Raw genomic sequence first — 24,209 nt, 5'->3', positions numbered from 1 at the left:
TCTGCTCTAGGTGATACAATCCGGAAAGTACTGTAATAATTATCCTTCTCATAACTGATGTCACTGATATAATTCAAAAAACTTAAGCCCCTTAAGTTAAAGTCCTCAATTAATCATCTTGTTCAAATTATATGTTATATATATATATATGTTCCCGAGTCAATAAGAATACCTTTAAAAAATTGTGGAACTTCAATTAAATTATATCTTCTGTTCCTATTGGAATTGAATTGGCTTGTGGATCTCTCTGTTGGGAAACTTTTTGTATGTTTATTTGGGTACTGACTCACTCTACTTTTCGGACCAAGACCACATGTAATGTCTGTGGTGGTGACAAAAATACAAAAACTCTCTCTTTGGTAGATCTGACTCTCAGATCAGAGGGGACAAGAAAAAGTTAGGTCTAGGGATTAAGAATATTGAGCTCATGATCCATAAATTGCAAATGCCTCATTTCTCTGGAAGAAGGACCTTTGTTGTGATAAGGACACATTCCAATAATATACTCAAGCTTCCTCTGCATTTCTCCTCTTCAGCTTGATCCAGATGCCATTACATGGACGAAGAATCAGCTGTCCTGACAAACCAAGTTCTTCTCTCTTCTGGTAGGATTCTACCCAAAACTGCCTCAGGATGCAGGAAAGAATGGTCTTTTCTTCCATCATGGCAAACTTTTGACCTTTAAATTAATGTAAATATCATCACTATTATTACAGATATACATCAAATGTGAGAAATAAGAGGCCTGATTACAAAAAGCAAGCAATTTTATATTTTCACAGTAGGCCTTAGAAGAACCAATCACTTAGATGCTTGTTAAAAAGGAAGATTCTTGAGTGCCCTGTCCTGCTCCCACTCATGTTTCTGAATAGCTGGGTGGGTCAGGGAATCTGTGATTTAGCAGTATCCCAGAAGAATCCTGGGCTCATTCAAGCTTGAGAATCTCTCACTCTGTTCCAATCAGAATGTGAATCGTCCCTTTGTCCAGTGGATCCACACTGTATATGCTCCCTGCCACTTAGTCACTTAGTAGCCATCTCAGTTATCAGATCGACTGTGGCAGTATCACAGAGTTTGTATTCAAGGAACCCTTATTTTATTTAATAGCCCCCAAGCACAGAAGTAGTGATGCTGGCAATTTGGATATGCCAAAGAGAAGCCATAAAGTGCATCCTGTAAGTGAAAAGGTGAAAGTTCTCAATAAGGAAAGAAAAAAACCCCATAGGCTGAGGTTGCTAAAATCTACAGTAAGAACAAGTCTACCTGCGCAATTGTGAAGAAGGAGAAGAAATTTGTGCGTAGTATCTATAAGGTTGGGTACTATCCTCGGTTTCAGGCATCCACTGGGTGTCTTGGAACATATCCCCGAGGACAAGGGGGGACGACTGTACTAAAGTCAAAAGTGTTTGGAACACACGGTGGTGTGCATTCACTTTGTTTAAGTATTTCAGCTGACCATACGACAAACATTCTCTGTTTTGCTTTCGCAAAATGCAAGTGTTAAAAGCAAGAAACACAAAAGTTAGGTTAAACATAATTAAGCATATAAGAGTTTTCTACCACAATAAATTATATTCTACTTTAACCCAAAACCACCATGAAACTGATTATACTTTATGTTACGCACTGAATTGTGTCCCCAACCCCTGCTAAATTCATATTTTGAAGTCCTGACTCCCAGTACCTCCGAATGCATCTGTATTTGCAAGTGGATTCTTCAAAGAGGTAATTAAGGTTAAGTGGGTCATTAAAGTGGGCCCTAATACAATCTGATAGGTGAGATTAGAATATAGACATACAAAGGAAAGATTAAGTGAAGACACGGGGAGAAGATGGCCATCTACAAGCCAAGGAGAGAGGCCTCAGAAGAAACCGACCCTACCGACACCTTCATCTCAGATCCCAGCCTCCAGAACTGTGAGACAATACATTTCCACTGTATAATGCCCTCAGTTTATGGTATTTTGTGATGGCAGTCCTAGCAAACTAATACACTTTCTGACAGCCACATTTTAAAACTATAATGTAAAGTGGAGGAAAAAAGAAAACCAGTCTTTTTAAGGCTGTTGCATACAGGCAAGTCACACCACATCTCGAAGAAATTATTATGAGAAACCCACTATCATGTGGCCTAAAAGATCAAACCAATTTGGGTGGATACAAACCTATACAGTTTCTGGGTCCTGCAGAAAAGGGCACATACGCATATGGATGGCGTCCTTGTGCATTCTCTGGAAAGAATCGTTCTGGCTGGAATTCCTCAGGATTGGGGAAGTATTTTGGATCTCGATGCAATGCATAGGGAATGATGACTGCTTCAGTGCCTTTCACAACTCTGTAACCTGCTGTCAAGAAGTCATCAATATGTCATCAGACTGGAATAAGATGGACATTTTAAAAAGTTCACTCTCCCTGCTATTCTAATTATAGAACACTTACCCACTTCACAGTCTTCATTAAGAGTACGGGCAAATAAAGGAACAGAAGGAAAAAGGCGAAGGGTCTCCTTAATAACACACTCCAGATATTTGAGTTTCTTCAGGTCTTCTAAGGAAGCAGGACACTTATGCTTCCCTGAATAAAGTAAGCATATAAGACAACACTGAAAGGACTCTCTGGGCTTGGGGGTGGAGACATCAAAGAGGCATGCATGAGTCAAAGCACCAAATATTCAATAAACATAGCCAAAGTAGAATTTCTAATATTATGCATATTCAAAATAAAATGAGACAATACACTAAGTATAAGAAACTAGACACAAAAGGTCACATTATGTATGATTCCATTTACAGGAAGCACTCAGAACAGACAAACCCATAGAGACAGAAAGTAAATTAGTGGTTTCAGGGGTTGGGGAAGGGGAAATGGAGAATGAATGCTTAATAGTACAGGGCTTTCTTTTTGGGTGCTAAAACTGTTTTGGAATTAGGTAGAGGTGACCATTGCACAAAATTGTGAACGTAGTAAATGCTACTGAATTATACATTTTTAAATGGTTACTTTTATGTTATGTGACATTTACCTCAATTAAAAAAATCACAAAGAAATCGATACTTGCAACTCAATACCCAAAGATTAGTTGCTCAAAAATTTTAGAACTGATATTGGGGATAGAAGGAACAGTGAGGAGGAATATGGAGAAAACACTAGAAGCAGAACAAAGGCTCTAGTAATAATGATTGTGTTACTAATTGTGACATTAAAAAGTGTTTGTGCAACCAGTAATGAACTAGAAATTGCAGAGCATATAAAAAATGTGAACCTATGGTAAAAGAACTTGTGAGCGTTTAGAAGACCAAATTTACGTACCAGAGGCAATCTGAGAGAAATTAAAATCCATGTGGAAAAAATAAATGACTATACAACATACCAAACACTTCATCCAGTTCATTGTCCACTTTTTTCTGGACTTCTGGATAAGAACCCAATAGGTATAAGGACCAGTTTATCCCAGCTGCCGTTGTATCATGGCCCTGCAAATGTAAGAAAACAATAGCCTAAAGAGCAGAGTTATACTGAGAAGATTAGGAGAGACTATAACCCTCTATTTTGAATTGTCTCTGGATTTGACAGCTGCAATGTGACTGGAGAACATAAATTAATTCTGTACAGCATCTTACCCCAGAGATGACATTTCAGTGCCATACCACATTGTGGAAAGTGGCTGGGCTGTGTAAATAAGAAGGGGACTAGATGAGCTAGACCTTTTTAAGGGAAAGAAGTCTGACTTTCATGAGCCAACGTGGCAGATCTGTATTTCTTTGCCTTGCCCCATTTATCAGGGGCTTTACCTGAGGATGCGGACACCAGGGAGTAGATGTGCAGTTCCGAGTAATAGTCCCCACCTCAAAAAGTTGATAAATAGCCTCACTTAATTGCTGAATTTTAGGCAAAACACTAAGTACTTCGTAGAAACTGACTCAATCTTCACAAAAACTCCATGAAATACTCATTACTGTTATTCACATTTTATAGATTAAAAACTGGTGTGAAAGAAAGGTTAAATAACTTCTCCTGTGCCAGACAGCTTAGTAGGAGGCAGAGGCAGGAACTGACCTGCCAGAGTGTCTGATGACCAAACAGAGCCCGTGCTATTCCCTTCTACAAGCATGGAGTGGCCTGTGGCGAGGAGACGCCCCTCTAATAAACTTAACATCCTGCACAACCTTGTTCTCTACCCATGCAATGTTGTAGCCTCTTATCTCCTATCCTCATCTCACTAGGACAATTCTATATGCAGAATGGTGATTTCTTCAGGAAAAAATAAGTATCTGGAAAATCAATAATAATATTGTAGCTCTATGAGTCAGACTTTTAAAAAAAAAAGAGAAAACAAATTATCTCCTCTCTGGAAGATTTTACTTTCCCATTTTCTCTATGCAACACAAGCGATTGTTGTAGTATTTCATTCTCTGGGCAGAAATGTCTGAAGCGCATGTTTTATAAAACAGCTCCTAAGTTGAGTTGCTTAAGGCTTATTTCACAGTTTTTAAAATATATAGTCTACAAGTCTCTGACATGGGCACTGCATTCCATTTTTTTACATTTGTAGTTCCTTCACAGAAATGACTCTGAACTCTGGGTGAGATCTGGCCCATTTTGCTCGGTTGTCTACTGAGTCATATCAAGACGTATTCTTGCTAAATAATTTTTAATAGCTTTTCTTGAACTTATGAGTAAAAACCTGATCCAGATATGTAAGAGAAGTTTGCTGAACTTCCGGTTTTATTTTGTATGTGATTGGCAGAAGACAGGAAGAAGCAAAACATAAAGCACAGAGTTAACTAAAACACAATGGTAGAACAGGGGAGGGGGCAAAACTCTTAATATTTAATGGCTGGAACCTGGGGCACAGAAGTCATGGAGTAAATAGCCTGCATCCACCTTATGGAGGAGGTCACAATATCATAGTTCTGCATGGTGTGCCTCCTATTCACTGCAAAGAAGAAAAGAATTAGAATTTCAAAGAATGTTAGAGCTGGAAGAAAGAGGTCATTATTCTGGTTGTTTTTATGAGAGTGAGAGGTTACTGATGGGAGATGGATGTGTGTGTGTGCACATGCACATGTGTGTACATGAGTGTGAATGCATGTGTATAAGTGCATGTGTGTATGTGGGCCTCTGTGTGTGTTTGTGTATGTGTATATATATATGTACATGTGTTTGTGTGTGTATATGTGTGTATGTGGGCATCTGCATGTGTTTGGATTTGTTTGTGTGTGTGTACATACACGTATGTGGGTATGAGCATATGTTTGTGTGTATTTGCGTGTGTGCATGTGTGTATGTGGGTATGTGCAGATGTTTGTGAGTGTTTGTGTGTGTATGCATGTGTGTATGTGCATGTGTCTGTATGTGTGTGCATGAGCAGGATGGAGATGTGAGACAGTTTATCCACTTCGGCATCAAATAATGACAGCTAATATCTGCTGCTTGCTTCCTATGTTCCAGGCATGATTTTCAGTGCACGTTAAAAAATCTTATCATTGTACCTATCCCACAAGGCCTGTGCTATTAAAATGACAATACTGAGACCCAGAAGGATAGGTGAGGTGCCTGAGGTCACATTTGAAGTGCCTGTTTGAGCTGGGATTTGGCCCCCGAGTCCACATGCTTAACACCTCTCTACTTTTCAGCTAATTTAAATGTCCATTTTCTGCTTAAGATTTGTTTTCAATCAAATACTATGCTTAAAAATGAAATGTAAAACCACTGATCCAATCCATCTCTCTCTTTTACACACAGGGAAATTGTGACGGAGACCTGTAGTGATTGGAACCATCTCATATGAGCACAGAGTCAGAACTAGAATTTGGGTCTACAGACCCTCAGCACAGCTTTCTTCTACAGGGTCAGAGAGCCTTACTCTGCAAGGAAGAACGCACGAGCATTGGCATCGTACCCAGACAGCTGCAGGCAGAGCCACTAACACAACCTGCCGTGAAAACTCAGATGCCTTTCACTTCGCTTCACTGCGAAGACATTACCACATGGGGTTTGTAATATTTGCAATATCACTCCTTGTAATATTTAGACTATCTTTGTAAAAAGTATTTCATATATACATTTTTTTAATTTGAAGACCAGAAATGTCTTTAAAATGATGAACTTGTTAAACTCCCTATTGGAGGGCTCCTATTAGCTTCTTTAGCTACAGCAGCTCACATCAGCAGCTAAGAGCTCATCTGTCAGAACTGCTAGAAAAGGAGGTCGTGAAGAAATGAACTGGGGGGTTGGGCGATTAAAAGGAACCATGAAGCAATATAGAGAATGGACAGCAACTTCTGGCTGCTCTTCTGCTTAGGAAAAATCTGATGTACCTTAGGTTTTCTTGAGAAAAAAACATAACTACTGCTGTACCCACTACTAGTAAAAATCGTTTCTGAAAAAAGAAGTTGATCTGGCACTTAATCAAGTTCTTAACTTTTGTTATTTCGAATTAAAAAATAATAAAACTTCCTTTGTTATGTTAAACTACTTTAAAACTTGATTAAATTAAAAAATAACGCTAAGGATTCTAAAAACAAATGGATTTGTTTAATGTTTAATATCTGAAGGTAACATGACCATATAAAATACCTCAAACATGAAGGTGTCAACTTCTTCTCGAATATCTTCATGACTTAGCTTGTTCCCTTCATCATCAGTCACACTTAAAAGCAAGTCAAGAAAAGCCCTGCGTTTATTTTTGGAGGGGACAGAGCCCCGGTCATCACCTCTACCTTCTTCATCTGTCTTCATTTTAGTGGCCCGTTCAGCGATGACCTATATGATTTAAATGACCGTCACATGCTTTTGTTTGGACTTTAACGTAACCTAAAACATATCTTCCCATGAAAATATGGTAGCTTTTTAAACTCATTTTTTCTAAACTTTTCCTGTTCTTTGCATTTCAACAACAATTTAGGCTATTGTGAAAAATAGTTAAAACCTCCTGTTAACATTTAGAGCATTATTTGGAGAAACTTTTAAAAACGAATTTAATCTCAGACATTCAGAATTTTCAAGTGCTGTTCTTGCAGGCTTTCCAACCAGGGAACAGAGTCGTAGTCTACAAAATAGTACCCTAGAGATTTGAATGAACTAATGAGAAAAAATTTAAGTGATGGAGAGAATGAAATCATTATATAACAGACTAATTATAGATCACTCTTAATTACATGTTGTATTAGAGAAAAGAAAGAGCAGGTGGATTAGTCAATTCACCCTGAATGCTTGCCATTCCTTCAGCCTGGAATGCTTTCCTCACATGCCTGCACAGCTGGGTGCCTCACTTCTTTTGGGTCTCTGCTCATTATCAAACTGTCAGAGAGACCTTCCTTGACCACTGCTACCTTAGTTCCTAGCACTTGCTACTTTCCTAAACCTACTTTATTTTTCTCCATTTCACTTACCACCTGGCATTATATTATACTTACTATTTACTGTCTTTCTCCTTCAACTCAAATGCTACCATCCATGTGGCAGCAGATTTATCTTTACTCATCGATATATTTCCAACCTCTAGAGTACTGCTTGGCATTTTAAGAACGTTCATTAGATATTTGTTGAGTGACTAAAAGAATTAGAGGTCATAAACTCAATGTGGTTACACATTTCAACTTTCTTTTCCTATCAGGCAATGAACCAAACCTGCTTCTAACTGGCTTGAAAGAATAGATTCTAAGATCTTTGAGGGCAAAACATCATGTCTTCTTTTATTCTTTGTGGAACTCGTAGTGCCTAGGGCTCAGTATGCAACTTTCAATATTTCTTAAATGAATAGTATTGTCCATCCAACCTGGAATGCAGTAATTATTGATGTTGATATTAATGCATGAAATTTAAGGGAAAATATAACTACAAAATACAACCAGTTGGATAGTCTCCTACTTCCAGATGATTACTCTATACTCTGCTGTAGCCAATTCAAGCGAACGTCTCATTCATCTAACATCTACTGACTAATTAATTACCTCACTGTAAGGAAGCAATTCCAAAACATTTTAACCAAAATTCACAGCAAAGAAATACTATACTTAAATAGGCACTTTTTTCAGTACATTTAAATTATAATTTCATGTATATTTTCAATTAAATCTTGCTTTTTCATAAACACATCTTTAACACAAAGATTGGCATCAGCTATTCTATAAATCACTATCTCCTGGTTACTTCTGAATTATAAATAAAATAGTAATATCTAGTTAGTTTTAATCTTTTCCAAGTTAAGATACCACAGTAAATGCCCTTTGACTTTGAAAACTACTGCCTAATCTGAACATTTTCCAGAAGGCTCTTATACACAGATCCTTGTCTCTTTATTCTTTTCACAGAGCACCCTGTTTGTTAATAAGTGTTCATAGCTCATGTCACATTTCGTAGTTATTTGTTTATAGATAACCTGTCCTATTAGACTAACATCCTTTAGGGTAGGGAACACACATGCATGTCTTACTCATGACTGTATTTCCAACATTTAGTAAGGTGTTTGGTACTGTAATTAATGTATGTATGTTCCCTACCCTAAAGGGAACTGTTGGAAATACAGTCATGAATAAGACATATATGTATGTTCCCTATCCTAAAGGGAACACTGTACCAAAAGCTGAGTACATTTTGATGTACTGAATAATATTGTTGAATAGTAAATGCTGAATAATATTTGTTGAATACATAATTTAAATACAATCATGCTGACCACTTTTTTCCCATTATTATTCAATTCAACTTTTATTTTATGAGTCACAGGCTCCATGGTCCTACACAGGGTATGTTAGCAAAACGTAAAAATCATGGACTTACAAAGAGTTCCAGAAATGGATGGCAGTGATGGTTGTACAACATTGTGAATTCTCTTAATGCCACTGGATTGTACACTTAAAATCGTTATAATGGTAAGTTTTATATGATGTATATTTTACCACAATTTAGAAAAAAGTCAAGAACATACGTTGTTGGTAAAAGTATGTAGGATCTTAAGGTCCCTTTTGTGTTCCCATCCTTCTCTGAACATAAGATACCAAAGGTCAAGCCAAAGCCAGGGCATCTTCATTCTTCGAAATATCATGTCACTCATCCTATAAGTAGGACAGAAATACGTTAGCTGTCACATCAGAATGTGTATTTCTTGAGCATCTCTTTGGTACCTGGCCTTATGAAGGTAGTACGGGAATGTCGATGATGAGTCTTAGAGGCTACTACGACCCACCTGCTACACGCTCAGCAATGAAGGCGTGGGCTATTACACATGCAATGAAGCTTTAAAAAAAACCCACAAAAGTTCTTTAGAGGAATGAAGAATGGTCTCTGCTTCTTTCTCCAGGGCAAGTTCTCAACTTCCCAAGGCTTCCTGGGGCTTTTGTAGCAAAGATTGAGATGAAATCTCCCTCTTCTTAAAGTCTACACATTTGCTTGATCACTCTTCTGGAGTGACAAAAGATAACTGCTGGCTCTCTTCTACAAGAAAGTGCCATCAGTCACATGGCAGTCCTGAGCACCTCCCTCTCATTTCCAGAGATCGAACAGAAAGATCTCTACATGATCTCCTTCAGGACCAGCTGAGATGCCAGTTCTTCAGAGGGCCTCTCCTCAATACTCAGTCTGTAGGACATATCCCTGTTTTCCTCTCTAATGACAACTTGATCTTTTCTTTCTAAGCAATTATCACAATTTGTGAGTTTATATTTCTTTGTTTGGTGCCTGTCTCCCATGCTGTTCTGTTCTGTGTACCACTATAAAATCAGTTAGTACCTCGTGCAATGATCGGCAGGTTACAAATGCTCAATAAACGTTTGTTAAAATGAAGTGAAATGAGCAGTGGACTTAAAGATGGGGTACATCAAATCACATCCTGTCCCTTCCTCTCAATATGAATTTTAAAGTAAAATTGACTTTTTTTTCAATTACAAAAATGATATCTACTCAGTGTAGAAAATACAGGAAAGAGAATAAATAAAAGCAAAAGCAAAATGTCATAAGAGAGAGAAGCACGTACACAAAACAATGATAACCACTGCTAACATTTTGTATAGTATTTTCTAAGGTTTTTTTTAATGACTATTTTTGATATTGCAATGGTTATCATATTACAAAGAAACTATTCATATCTTTCTTTTATCACTTAGTATCATGATGTAAGCATCACAGGGTACATCATAATGTAACCTCAATATATCAGAAAATAATCATTTTAAATTTTAAATCACTGCACAATCTGAATGTGCCGTAATTTACACAACCATTCCTCTAGGTCTAAAACACATGCTTAAATGATGAGGTTCATTTTTAGTTTAATGTTTATTCTGAGACAATAAAAAATACAGACACAGACAGAAATTGTTGCAAAAAAGGTAGAAATTATTAGTAATAGTTTTTAAAGCCCAAATTAATAATAATTTTAAAAATGATTGAAAGGACTCCATTTACCTATAAACTGCATGGACATACTCAGAATCATCATTACTTTGAGCACCAATGTTCTTCCCCATAGCTGTTTCTATAAAATATGGGTAAGAAACAACCATTCAATTCATGCACATATCTGGTGTTTATTTTGCAGTGGCAGACACTAAAATAGGCCTAAGTCCTGTTCTGATCTTACATATTTTAGAATTGTTATTTCCCCACTTTTGCCCTTCTCTTGCACCTTCTGCTTCTCCTACTCCCTGTTCCTGTTCTGTTCTTTCTTCCCTTTGACCTTCCTGGCTAGTTGGCTATGTGACTGCTCTGCTCATAGCTCTAGCAGTGATTGCTGCTTCTCAGGAGGCTAATTTAGCCGAAAAACCATCCTGAAGAATCCATTGTCCTTTCCAGTCTCCTCATCTGCCTTCTCAATGGAATGTTATTTTCTATCTGGGGCATTTATCATCACACCATAAATTCAGAAACAAATCAATGAGACTTACCACAGATTATATCTAAGGCACAAAGAGTGATGTCAAAAAAGCAGTTAAATGCTTCTTGGTTAACATGTTTTTCAAGCTTATTAGCCAATATATTTGCTTGCTCATTCATGACATCTAAGAAATCTTCCAGAATTGTAAAATGGAAAGTGGGTGTTAACATTTTTCTCCTGGAGCGCCATTTGCTTCCAGTACTAGAAATATAATATGTGGTTACAAATAAAAAAGAAGTAACACCCCCCCCCCCAAAATAAAGCACAAATACAGCCAAGTCAACAAAATTCTCTTGAGACAGCTTTATCTACAGGTTCTCAAACACTGGTCAGAATGACAAAGACAGACATATATACACAAGTTTATACTATTTATATATATATATATATATATATATATATATATATTCACATACAGTTACAAAATGTGGATATTTTGGATATTGTTCTATAATACTAATATTTAGAATAGCATTCATAAAATTGTAAAACGTAAGAATTTTTCTCAATTTCTAAGTTCTCAGTTTCCAAAAATAAGAGTTTTTTTCTCTCCCCTATCAATACCTTAGTCCTCAGATGAACCACATGCTTCATGATTCTACCTTGATCTCTGCTGTGTTCAAATTCTCCAAAGTCCCTGCAAGGTTCCTGCCTTTCTCTTGCTGGGCCCTTTCTCAGAGGATGGAGTCCTATTTCTGGGTGCCACTGAAAGACTGAGGTCACTGTGCTCAAGGGCTAGCTCTCTTTTCTGTTGGATTTTCAAGATTTCTCTGCTCCACACACTCCTTTGCTTTATTCTCCTCACACATCAGGACCTCCTGAGTCTTCTGGGAACACTGGTGATAGTCATTATTGAATGCCATGGCTGGAGATTACCATACACCCTGGACTCTTGTCTGTCGAAGGCCCACTATTAGCTGGACCTCTCCTTCCAGCCTCTCTCTTCCATGCTAAAAGCACAGTCTTGCTACAGAAAAAAAAACTTCCTAGTGTCAATTCCTAAAATAACAAGTTACACAAAGAAGTAATCATTTCTATAAGATAGCTTTTACAAATTTACACTGGCATACCTTGTAAGAAGTCCTAGGCCAAGCCATGGTTCTAGAAACTTGTACACAGAGGATTTGTCAATTTGCTTTGAACTAGTTAAAATTGCCTTGGGAAGAGACAAAAAAAATTTCAGAGACATATAGACATCAAAACAACTTCAATTATAGGAATACCTGGCTAGAACACAACTACTTTTTAAGGCAATATTTCATAACCTTTATTTTCTCTGTGGTTCATTTTCATTTCTGTGCCTCAGAGAAATTCAATTAGAGTTTTAGATATATAACTGTCATTTAGTCTTGGGAACTAAATGGAGTTGAGGGAAAGAAAAATGTGCAAGATGATTCCCTGGTTCCCCCATGAACTAGAAACCAAGTGGAGTCACTTAATTAGGGGGGGTGGGAGCAGGTGTATCTGGAGGACGACTACATCTGGGGGGAAGGAAGTCCCAAGTTCATGTTCACGTACATTGCCTTTGAGGCGTTCATGTTCCATGGTCTGAAAGCAGGTGTGAAGCTCAGGATAAAGCCCTGAGCTAGAGATACATATTGGAGTGTTGCCAGCAGATAGGTAACATTGGAAGGCATGAGTGTGACTGGATTACCTGGAGAGAAAGTGACGTAGGAGAAGGGATGAGCGTCCAAGAATGAGCACAGAATGCTCCCCGGCTTCTTGTTCGCGTTCCCTATTCTGGACAGATCTCTACTGCATAGACCAAACCACTTCTACTAAATCAACAGTGGCTGAAATCCTATGCCAGGTCCCCTCACTATCTTCTCTGAACTGGAATTCTGAGTGTGGTACAAAAGAAACTCTAACATTTTCACCACAGTAATTAAGAAAGACATGTTCCAGCACTATTTTCTAGAAAATTCTATTTTTTAATTGTGTTCTACAAAGAGAAGCTCTGTTTATCCCCTTTTTACCCCCTGACCCAAATCCTTTTCTCATCATACCACAAGATAATTCCTCCAGTGTCACAATAATGAGTAAAAGGTATACAATCTTTTTGAGCACTAATCTCAATAGCATGGATTAATGATGTTTACCCTGTAAATATCAGATTAGCATTCTCTTTTTAAATTTGGAATAGTAAATTTATCATCAGTGTAATATAAGACCCTGAGCACCTTGAGGGAAACACCCATATTTTATCAGTCATATGATTTTAGAGTCTTAAAACAGTGTCTGGAAAATATCAAGTGCTCATTTTGTGGAATAATCTATTTATGGTTCTAAAAAACTTTAGAAGACTTTTCAAAAAAGGAGAACAAATATATGTGGACCTGATAACAAATACACACAGATATCTGAGGGTGTTAGTTTCCCCAGGATTCAGACTACATCTAGAAAGCATTAAATGACACCTGCATTGCCTAAAATATTTAATGGAATGCTCTTTGTACTGAATCAAATGAAATAGAATAACACATTTATTAAATTTACTCAGATGAGATTCTCACACTCAAATTTACAGTAAAATATTGATCCTACTTACTACATACCCACCTCTACATTTTCTGCATTATAAAGGGCCACCATAGGCACTGGCCCAAGCCAGAGTTTCAGCAGTGGCATATGGCGATATTCTTCTGTGTACTGAATTAATTGTTGAAAAAATTCTGGGAGAAAAATATTTAATTTTAAATTAAATCAAGACATTGAATTTTGTAAATAGCATTGTACAAATGTTCATTTTCTCATTTTGATAAATATACTAATTATGCAATATGTTACCATTAGAGGAAACTGGGTAGAGGGCATATGTGAACTTTCTGGACTATTTTTTGCTCCTTTTCTGTAGGTCTGAAATTATTGCAAAATAATATTTGCCACAGCAAATAAATATAACATAATGAATGTCAGCTATTACAGGATAATAATTATTAGGTTTTGACGTGCCAAAATGTGCACTTTGTAAAAAAATCATTGCCCAATATCACAGAGTTTATAGTAAGTGGTGGGATCTGGCTTTGTACCAAGACTCCAGAATATGCCATCTTAACCATTATTCTATACTGTTTCAAAATGTCTCTTGGATAAAACCATTGTAAAAATTACTGCAAAAAGGGCTGGGTCAAATCACCAGTGTCAAAACATCCTGTGTCATGTTAATATACTGCCTGCCTTAGTCTGGTCTGAGGGAGGGCACAGAGAAGTCTGAATCTGTGGTTTGAAGGTATCAGAGCCAAAAGCTGGGAGCAGCTGGGGAGGACTGGCATTGACATGAGGGACTGGAAAAGCATGAGATTAGAGTTCAGAGGCCAATTGGAAGCCAACCGCAATATTCAAGGTAAGATTACTGAGGCCAGACTTTGGACATCTGCTACAGAATGAAAGGCATAATAGCCTCTTGATAGGAGACAGTGTTATTGACAAACAGGGATTTATCAGAGTATTATAAGGTGTATTCCCAACTTCACTGAGCTCATTGCTGGGCACAGAGCAAGGCCTCAATAAATGACTAACAATTACAAAACGTATTCTAACCAAGTTCTGGACAGTGATCTAGAAAATTTGCATGCATTAAATATAATCCTTAAGATGATCCTGTAATATAGTTACTTTTACGTGTAAAGAGACAAATACCCTCTAACTTAGAGATTTTTAAACAACTTCTCAAACAACTTGGTTACAAAGCTGGAAATTGTGCAACAATTTTCCTGATGCTAAAATCCAGTACTTGACAGAATAAAATGTCTCTTTGTAAGAGACTGCATATTGTCATTGTCCTCACTCGGAAAGTAACTCCAAGGAGATTTACTTTAAATAATTCAAGAAGCTCACAGTTAGTTTTGAAACAGGTCTTATGTACTACAGATTTTAATTTTTGGAATTCCCAAAAGACTATGATGAGACTTCTTAAGTATATCACTTTCCAGGGGTTAAGGAGAAGAGAATCTATATTTCTACACAATTATTTTTTAATACTATAAAGCTTTAGGGTAGAAAGGAAGGTTAGCTCTGCTTTCAGTATTAACCAAGATGATTTTTATCAATGTGATCTCCATAAATCTAAATATGTTGTTGGACTACTTGTAATATCAATCACATTGATATTTGGATAATAAAAACTTTGCTTCGATTTCTTCTGCCAAAAAATATTTTCAATATTTTGGTAAACATTCTCCTATGAGGCCTCATTTTATTCTGTGAAGTTGAAATGACAGCATTATTTTTATTTGGGGAAACAGAAGTAAAAATGAAATAATCCTTCAAACTTTGGAGTTAATGCTCAGCCTGTCAAATTATTATTACCAATTAACCTATAGTGGAACTGGGTTGTGGTCTGGGCCTATTTTAAAATATGTCATTTTGGGCAAATCTTTTCAGTTCTGGGTATCTCAAGTTATACTTCCATTAGAATGAAGCCCACAGATCTAATTCACCTCTCTGGTGCAGGTCTGCAAATACGCTAGTAATTCTGAGAGCTTTCTAACTTAAAGTGATTTTTTTTTTTTCAATTAAAAAAACCCAACTCACTCTTTAATAAACAAGGCTTTTGAAACTTGCCATATGAGTTTACCTGAAGGTCCTGCTATACTAGCTTACTAACTGTTATTACACAACCTCCTTAAAAGGACAAGAAGGAACAAAAGTAGTGGTCAAGTCTTGTGATGCTTGGGAATGAGTGCGGGGGCAGGTGGGGGGGAGGCTCAAATGAAACTCTAGTCTCTTATTTGCCAAAAAGGGAGAGAGAGGAAGGCAGCACTAAGTTTTGAAGTATTTACCCGTTTTAAAGCATTTGCCGTGTTCCAGGGGAGTTTCTGTCCTTAAGGTTTCCCAAGGCAAGACAGCAGAAAAGACAGGGTTTTGAGATCTGAGCAGCTACAGTGCGGGAAAAGGAGAAGGGAAAAGGCAGAAGGGCAGGAGTTTGGAAATCCCGGATTCTGTGCTACACATAAAGAAAATGTGCATATGGGATGGCGGGGGGGGGGGGGAGTAGCACTTTTGGCAGGTGTCAAAGGGAAAACTGCATAGGATTGGGGCTGCATTCTCTGGCGGGTGACAGATGCTTGCCTCTCCTAGCAGCCCGAGCCTCAGGTACTGGGGTTGGGGCTGGATCCGGGAGGCGCTCCTGGGCGGGGCCGCGCGGGCGGGGAGCGCACCTGCCCTTACCTGTGGAGTCCGTCTTCATCATCAGCGCGTGTCCCACTAGGGGGTAGGCGCGGCCGACCGTCGGAATGGGCTTCATCTGCTGCCATTTCCGCGCGTAGCTCGCCACCCTCTGCAGGAGGTCCAGGAGGACGGTGGCAGCGACCAGGAGGACGGCGCTCGCCGCGCCCCAGAGCAGCAGCTTCTGCCCGGCGAGCTCCAGCCAGAGCCCCGGCATCTCTCTGGCGGCCTCCTGCGCTCGGGGCTGGCGGCCAGAGTGACCGCTGCGGGGCCTGCGAGCGCCGCGGGGACAGGGCCCTCGGGGCGGCCGGCGAGGTCCAGCTCCGGGTTCACGTGCGCGGGTCCCGGGAGGAGTTCCCGGACCCCGGATCCGGGGGCGGCGGCGGTGCCGGTGCGTCCCGGAGCGGGAAGAGCTGGCTCCAGGCCCGCTGCCGTCTTTGTCCTCCCGCCCCGGGTGGGCGCGGGCCCCGCCTCCGCGAAGCGCCGGCCCGAGACCGCAGGCGCTTCCCGCTGCAGGGGCCGCCCCGCCCTAGGGACGAGGTCTCCAGCCCTCCGGGGGAAGGAGGAGAAAGCGGCGCGGTCGTGCTGACTGCGCACGGCAGGAGCCTGCGCCATGCACCCGGGCCTCTGGGTCTGGTGCAGGCTGAAAGCGAAACACCGGAAAGGAGCTTCTGGGCTGTGAATGTACTTGCAGCCACTTAGGACGGAATGGGGAGAAGGGACGTTACATTTAGGGCAGTTGCGAGGTGGAGGGGAAATTACGTCTGCTCACAGGGCCAGCCAGGGTGCCCTGGGGCCAGGCAGGGTGGGCTGAGCTGTCGTTTAGGGGACCCCGCTGCTGGGCGTGGCGGGACTTCAGCTGGCGTGAGCAGTCCGTTTTACAACTGAAATAAGGAGGCCCCTGGTTTGCAATTCTGCCTTTGGAGCTCTAACCTTGCACTTCCTTGCGCAACCGTGCCCGGCTGGGACTGCGGCCGCAGGGACATGGGTGGCGCACGGCTTCTGCAGCAGGGCTGCTCAGAGTAGCAAGCTGCTTTGATTTACAGTGCCTTAGGGACACGACGTTAGCGGAACCACCCATCAGTTGCTGTCAGCTGACTGAGACACTGGAGAGCTAAATGAGGTTGTGGCGATCCAGATATCTTCCAAACTGTTCTCCAGACCAAGCAAAGCCAGAGCCTAAGAGAACCAGAGGTTAGGTAGGGTAGGGTAGGAGAGGAGAGGGTCTCAGAAAGGGGAGGGTAAAGGATACTGGGAGAGGAGGGTTTGGTAAGGAGACAGTAGTTGTGGAATAGTTTCAAAAGAGAGCAAAGACTCCACTGCAGCTGTGGAAGGAAAAGCAAAGGACAGTGGGAAGGAAGCCCTAATTCAGCCTGGAGAATAGATTCCCTGACTGCCAGTTTCCCTCTCTTCTCCAGGTAGAGGTGCCCCCATCCTGACTGATTCTCTTTCCTACGTTTGATACTTCTTACAAAGGGGCTGGGCTAGGGGTGTCCCCCTCCTAGAAGCAGGTCTCTAAGCACTAAGGGCCAAGGAAGATGAAATATTAAAAATGCCCTGGATTCCTACTTCGCTTAATTGGATTAGTTTACTTGAGGCTACTGTGTCGGTTGCCCAAGGTCACCAGCAGGGTCTCTATGATGTACAGAAAAACTAGCTTGAGGCTTTTCTCCAGTTGAATTCTTTTGTCATTTATACGTGCTGACGTGGAAAGAAGTTCATGAAATATTGAGTAAAAAAAATAACAAGTTGCAGAGCAGAGTATATAATGTAATACCATCTCTGGGAGAAAGATTTTTTGTTTGTTTGTTTGTTTGTTTTCTTTATAGCTAGACTAACCTCTGGAAAGAAAAATACTGATCAACTCTGTGGAATGGGAATGGAGAAGGGGAACTTACACTTTTTAAAACTTTTACTCACCTCTGTATTGTTTAATCACACTTTAAGACTTTTTTAAAAAAATTAATAAATAAATGGATTTAATATCTTTAAGTATATGTCTCATGGGCTTTAGTTTCTTCCTTTCTAAAGAGATGAGGCTAAACTTTAAGGTCAATTACATCTATGAAGGTACAGAATTTGTCTATATCTGACTCTGCTAATTTCTGGGGACAAAAGAAATGTAACATACAATTTCTCACCTCAAGAAGCAGAGAAGGGAGAGTGGTCCGGGAAGCAGCAAGTAAGGGCATGGGCAAAAGAAATGCTCCAGAGCAGGGAAGGGTCTGAAGAGTTCAACAGGTCATGAGGGGCCCCTGGAGCACAGGGTCATTCCCAGGGACTAATGCAAGTTAGTGTGGATAGGTTGGGTGGAGCAAGCTTAAAGAGACCTGGACTCCTAAGCTTAGAAGTTTCATCTTCATTTTGAAGGCAATTTGCAGGTGAGGAAGAGGGGTACTGAAGATTTTGGGGGAAAAGGACAATAAGGTAAAACCATTGTCCTTTTGCTCCCTTAGTCATCTTCCACGTGCTTTTCTTGTTACCAGATAGGACCCTTCTCATACTGTGATGGAAAACTGAAATTTTGGCTAAACTAGACAGCCCGGTAGCCCGGTGGCTGGGAATGCAAAAATGCTCGGCAATACCCTGTTGTCTCAGCTTCATGACAACAAAGTACGGTGTTGCACATTAGAATGTTTACCATGAAATGTAACGGTGCTTTTTGTAGCAAACAATTGCATTGCCAACGTGAAGGCGAGCTATCCGCAACATTTGTAGCCCCTGCAGATTGTCAGCTTTATGGACCTAATCAGAGAGAGTAGGAAGGTGCCGACTTACTTTCTTACCCTCCTGAAGATTCATTTTATTCTAAAGGATGCCCTTCCCGCTTGGAAGATCGTTCTTTGGTTAAGGTCTTGGTTTGATACCCTCCCCTGCTTGGAATTAGTGCTTTTGAAAGCTAAAACCATGGGCCAGAATATATTAGAAACTACAGAGGCAAATATGGGGCTCACTTCAGTGTTTTTTTCTGTCTCCCAATTTGCTTCTTAAGCTTGTGGCCACCCATTTTTCGTGTGTCTCCAAATACCGTTTCTTGTCTATTTAAGTTGTTTATAGTTGGTTTCAGTGGAAGTGTCAGTTTGGAATGAACTATTCTTTCATAAACAGTAAAAATGCCTCCAAGTTTATTTTTAGAATTATTTCAGTTGTGTATACTTTTGAATTTTAATAACAATTTTGAATGTATAGTTTCTAAGATAAAACTTTCCCCCCCAAATATTCCATTGCACCCTTAAAATGCTTTTTTTAAAAAAATTTTATTTTGTCGATATACATTGTGGCTGATTATTGCTCCCCATCACCAAAACCTCCCTCCCTTCTCCCTCCCCTTAAAATGCTTTTTTAATGAACTCTGAAGAATCCCTTCAGAAAGTTTAGCCTTCACTGAGTGTTGCTTCTGAATGATATTCCCTCAGCTCTGCCAGCATTTTCTTAAATTTCCAGTGGTGATGCACTCCCCATGTTTTCCAGAGAGCACCCTAACTATGTTTCTTTTTGGTTCAACATTCTAAACCGAATAATAAAGCTACTTGTCAAGATGATGCTTTCTAACAAACACACACACACACCCCAAAACTAATAAAAAGACACAAGTATCCTGGGAGGAAAATGTTTTCAGACCCCAGATTACTCTGTTATAGTGGCTAAAACCTGGTCATAAATTGTTTTAGATGGAATACAGTATTGCCCCAGGCACCTCTTCCTAGTTCCATTCTTGCTCTTCTATTTTCCTTCCTCCTTCCTCTTTATCCACATATGCCCAGATAGATCTACTGTATTTGGATGCATAGACATGTCTGTGCCTGTGTTTTTTTTTTTTTTTTTTTTTTTTTTAACCACATTCCTCCCACAACAGGTTCTCCAAAACCTTGAAGCTTCCATAGGAAGATTCAGAGGAGAGTAGGGTTAAAAAAAAACCTTAAAAATTTTTGTTAGAACAAGTAATAAACACATTTTTAGGTACAAGAACTTGTAAATTATCTAAGATTGGTGAAGTTTTAAATGAACATGCTCCTATCTCAGATTATCCCATCCACTTGGGCCCTTCAAAGGACATTGCCCTAGCAACTTTTCCTCTTTCCTATGTCATCGGTTTCCCCTCTCCTCTGGATCATTCTCAAAGGGATATAACATACAGTTTTCTCCGTCTGAAATCCACCCTTAAATCCACGTCGCCCTCTAGATCCATTACTCTACTCTTCTTTGCAGAAAAATTTCTTAGAGTTGTCCATGACTTCTGTCTTCAGCTGTCCTCTTCTTGTTCCCTCTGACCCCACTGCAAGCAGACTTTTGCTTTGTTTATTCCACTAATAGGTCTTATCAAGGTTGCCAATAACTTTAATGTGGCTAAATCTATAGCTCAATTCTCAGACCTTATGTAAATTGACTTATCAATAGCATTCAATGTATTTGATTCTTTATCACTTGAAACACGTTTTTCCCCCAATTTGACTTTGAGAATTCCACATTCTCTTGATTTTTATTCTCCCTCACAGCCATTCTTTGTTGGTCTGCTTTGCTGGTTTTTCTTCACTTCCCAGACCTCGAGGTGTTAAAATGCCCAAGGCTCAGAACTCCTTTTTCTCCCACTTCTTTACACTCACTCTCTTGGTTATTCTATCCACTTCCACACTCAAATACCATTTATATGCTGTGACAGTTCCCAAATTTATACCTCCAGTTTACACCTTTTCTCCAACTTTAGGTGAAGTTACCTAAATACCTCAGCATCTCCACTGAGGCATCTAATAGGCCTCTCAAACTTAACATGTCCCAACATGCTCCCAAACTTGTTCCTCTTTTGATCTTTCCAATCTCAGTAAATGTCAACACCATCTTTCCAAGTGTTAAGCCAAAAGCCTTGGGGTTATTCATGAGCCTTTCTGTAGCCACACTCCACATCTAACCCAAAAGGAAATCCTATCAGCTCAAATTTCAAAACACATCCAAAGTCCCGTGACTTCTCCTCAGCCTACCCACTACCATTTAATCCTAAACATGATCATCTCTTGTCAGATTATATCACTCCAATCTCAAAACTCCAGCGGCTTATTTCATATTACTTACAATTTCCCACAGTGCCAAAAAAAGGATCTTAATCCCTCAGCTCCTGTTACCCACTGATCTCATCTCCTATGCTTCACCTGCTTGCTAATCCCATCCCATGTCTACTGGCCTCTTTGCTGTTCTCTAAGCATTCCAGGTATGCTCCTGGTTTAGGTATCAGCAAAGTTTGAATGTGTTGTCCCCACCAAAACTCATGTGGAAGTCTGATCCCCAATGTGACAGTGTTGGAAGCTGTTTGAGTCATGGGGGTGGATCCCTCATGAATGGATTAATGCTCTCCCTGGAGGGTGAGGGTCCTGAGCGAGATCTCTCTCTATTAGTTCCCATGAGAGCTGGTTGTTTAAAAGACCCTGGCACCTCCTCTCCCTCTCTCTTGCTTCCTCTCACCATGTGATCTGCTTGTACCTGCCGCTTTCCACAGTGAGTAGAAGCAGCCTGAGGCCCATGCCAGATGCAGCTGTCCCAGAATCGTAAGCCAAATAAACCTCTGTTCTTTATAAATTACCCAGTCTCAGGTAGTTCTGTTATAGCAACACAAAATGGACTAATACAGGCATGCATGTTTTTCCCTCTGTCTAGAATTCTTTTTCCCCAGATATCTGTATGGCTTCTCTCATCTTCTTTGTTTGCTCAAATACCAGCTCTGCAATACAGCCTTCCCTGACTACTGTATCCAAAGCTGCAGCTCTTCCCATTCTCTGTCACCTTGTCTTGTTTTGTTTCTTCATAGCACTTATTGCTAAGTGACCTTATATATTATGTTTCTATTTAGCTATTTGTAGTCTGTCTCCTCCACTAGAATCTGTTATTTTAGGGGAGAGAATTTCTCTTGTTTAGTCCAATGCTTAGAACAAAATCTTAAACAAAGAAAGTGTTTAATAAATATTTGATAAAATAATAAATCTATGTTGATTACCATATAGGAATGTCATCTTCTGAGACAAAGATTACATTGATGTATTCAGAAATGAGGTGAAACTTTGACAGATATACATGGATATATATTTGAACTCACTGGGAAAAGTTTGCCATGTATTATAAATAAATGAATGAATATCTGTGTTAGAAAATGCAAAGTAGAGAGATATTTGCATAATCATATACAAATTGGGAATCTAAAGATGCTTTTACAAATGTAATAAATTTTTGAAAGTTCTTTCAAGACTTTTATATTTTATTGAAAATTAAAGAATTAAAAATCCCAAACAATGGTCTGTAGTCATAAGAAAACAATGGCAATAAAAATATAATTCTCAAATGATTTACATCATAAAAATGTACCTTTTAATTCATATTGAAATTCTATTCTAGTTCAGAATAACATTGATATGGATACTTCTTTTTAAATTAAATTTACAAAATTTAGCAGTTTTCTGTGGTATTTTACATTTTCTTTGATTACTTTAAAAAATTTCTTCATTCCTTCTTTAGTTTTAAATAAATTAACAAACATTTTAATTAATCTAGTCGCTAACCTGAATTTAAAAATTGATCTCAGAAGTAATCCAGTTTGCCTTTTTCAATTTTTTAACAGAAAAATTCTAAGATAAGACTTATTTCTCAAAAGTAGATTATTGTGAAAACACTGTCTAATTTTTACCTAATTAGTTTAAAAAGCACCATCCTTGATATTAAGCATTATTCACTAACCTCTAACTCTCATTTAACCTACAAATAAAGCATTATCTTTACCATAGGTGTATGTGTGCTATAAGAAGTTAATTTTAAAATCAATGACAGAGCCAAGTCCATACATAATCTCTAAAATGGTCTTTTATCTTTATCTTCCAAAGTGCATAGAAGATAGGATTCAAGATGGTTCTATTTTTTAAAGTATATTTTACCAATATATATAAATAATAGATTCTTACTGGCAAACTTCTGAAGCCAAACAAGGTAAAACTACCATAAAACACACATATATATATATCCAGTGGTTCTGTAAGAAAAAAATAATTTACCTTGGATGACCCCCACCCCCGGCCCATGTTAGTTTAGGCTGTGTATCAGCTCTTTTCCCTTTTAAGAAGCTTGGGCTGAATAGGGAAAGAGTTGGATGGTTCCAGGAAATTGATATAAAATAGCCTGAACAGTTCTGAAAGAACAGGATGGATAGCTTTTTTTAGCAGTAATTATGGACCAGAGAGCAACTAAAGAGGGACCCTATGAACAGGGTCCCCACGACTCACATGTCTAGAACTTCCTCAAGTTTGAGAACTGTTAAATTAAGACTGATCTTTTCTCTTGAAAGTTTCCATAGCTAATGTTTAAGAGCAGTTTAGAAAATTCTCAAAATGCTTTGGTCTGCTTTGTGTGGGAAACTAAGCATTAGTGCTGTCCCTAGAGTTACAGACCTGGGGCCACCCAAGAGAGGGACGGACAGAGTGATCATCCTTGTTCTATTCCCCAACACGTCCCCTTGCTATAGAAGATGGAGTAGAGAAAATAGAGGAGAAATTATCAAATGGAGGCAAGAATCTAGGATCATTTTTGTTTTGTCACTCTGTAATAAAGGACAACACGAATTTTAGTCTCAGCATACGTTTTTAATTTCCAGACATCTATAAGCAAACCATGATCCCCTCTCCCGACAGCCAGAAATATGTCTGAAAATAATTTATGATACAGTTATACAATATATGTGTGTATCGGTATAAAGTTTCACTTTGGATTAATGAACATCAGTTTGATAAAATATAATTATCTGATTAAAAAAGAAATTATGCTGATTTGAGATATGAGAATATCAAAATGAGTCTAAGGACTTAAATCCGTAAAGAAAAACAATGGGGGCAGAGGACAAAAGAAAAATAAACCTTGAGCCTTGCTTCCAGTTGATAATTTCTCCTTTACATTCTGTACTCCATTTTCTGTAGCAATGTCAGATAGACATACATGCTCTGAAGACAGGTAAAGCAGGACAAGAGGACAGAGAGAAGAGACCTGCTGGCTTTAGACAGTGGTGGGGAAGGCTATATTGCAGAGGTGATGACACAGGAGGATGCTGCTGCAAATCCTTCCAGGCCAATGGCTGAACAGAACACTTCAGGTGTAAACAGTAAAAATAAAAGTAAATGCAACAAATCGTATGTTTATATTC

The 24,209-nt window shown here is 39.1% G+C and overlaps 1 protein-coding gene across 1 annotated transcript; it reads right to left on the bottom strand.

Annotated features, from left to right (window-relative positions):
- Nucleotides 1-506: 506 nt before the first annotated feature.
- Nucleotides 507-16,259, bottom strand: LOC134361721 (cytochrome P450 4V2). The gene is made up of 11 exons (XM_063076710.1): nt 16,046-16,259; nt 13,436-13,548; nt 11,947-12,032; nt 10,887-11,077; nt 10,408-10,477; nt 8,933-9,059; nt 6,580-6,765; nt 3,371-3,473; nt 2,440-2,574; nt 2,166-2,345; nt 507-679 (listed from the first exon to the last, which is right to left on the bottom strand). Exons 1-11 carry the CDS (start codon nt 16,257-16,259, stop codon nt 507-509), a joined length of 1,578 nt encoding a protein of 525 aa, XP_062932780.1.
- Nucleotides 16,260-24,209: the final 7,950 nt, after the last annotated feature.

Source organism: Cynocephalus volans, chromosome 13 (genome assembly GCF_027409185.1).
Source record: "Cynocephalus volans isolate mCynVol1 chromosome 13, mCynVol1.pri, whole genome shotgun sequence".
NCBI classification, from domain to species: Eukaryota; Metazoa; Chordata; class Mammalia; order Dermoptera; family Cynocephalidae; genus Cynocephalus; species Cynocephalus volans.
The sequence above is the reverse complement of the archived record's forward strand: the minus strand, read 5'-3'. Positions and strand labels throughout refer to the sequence as shown.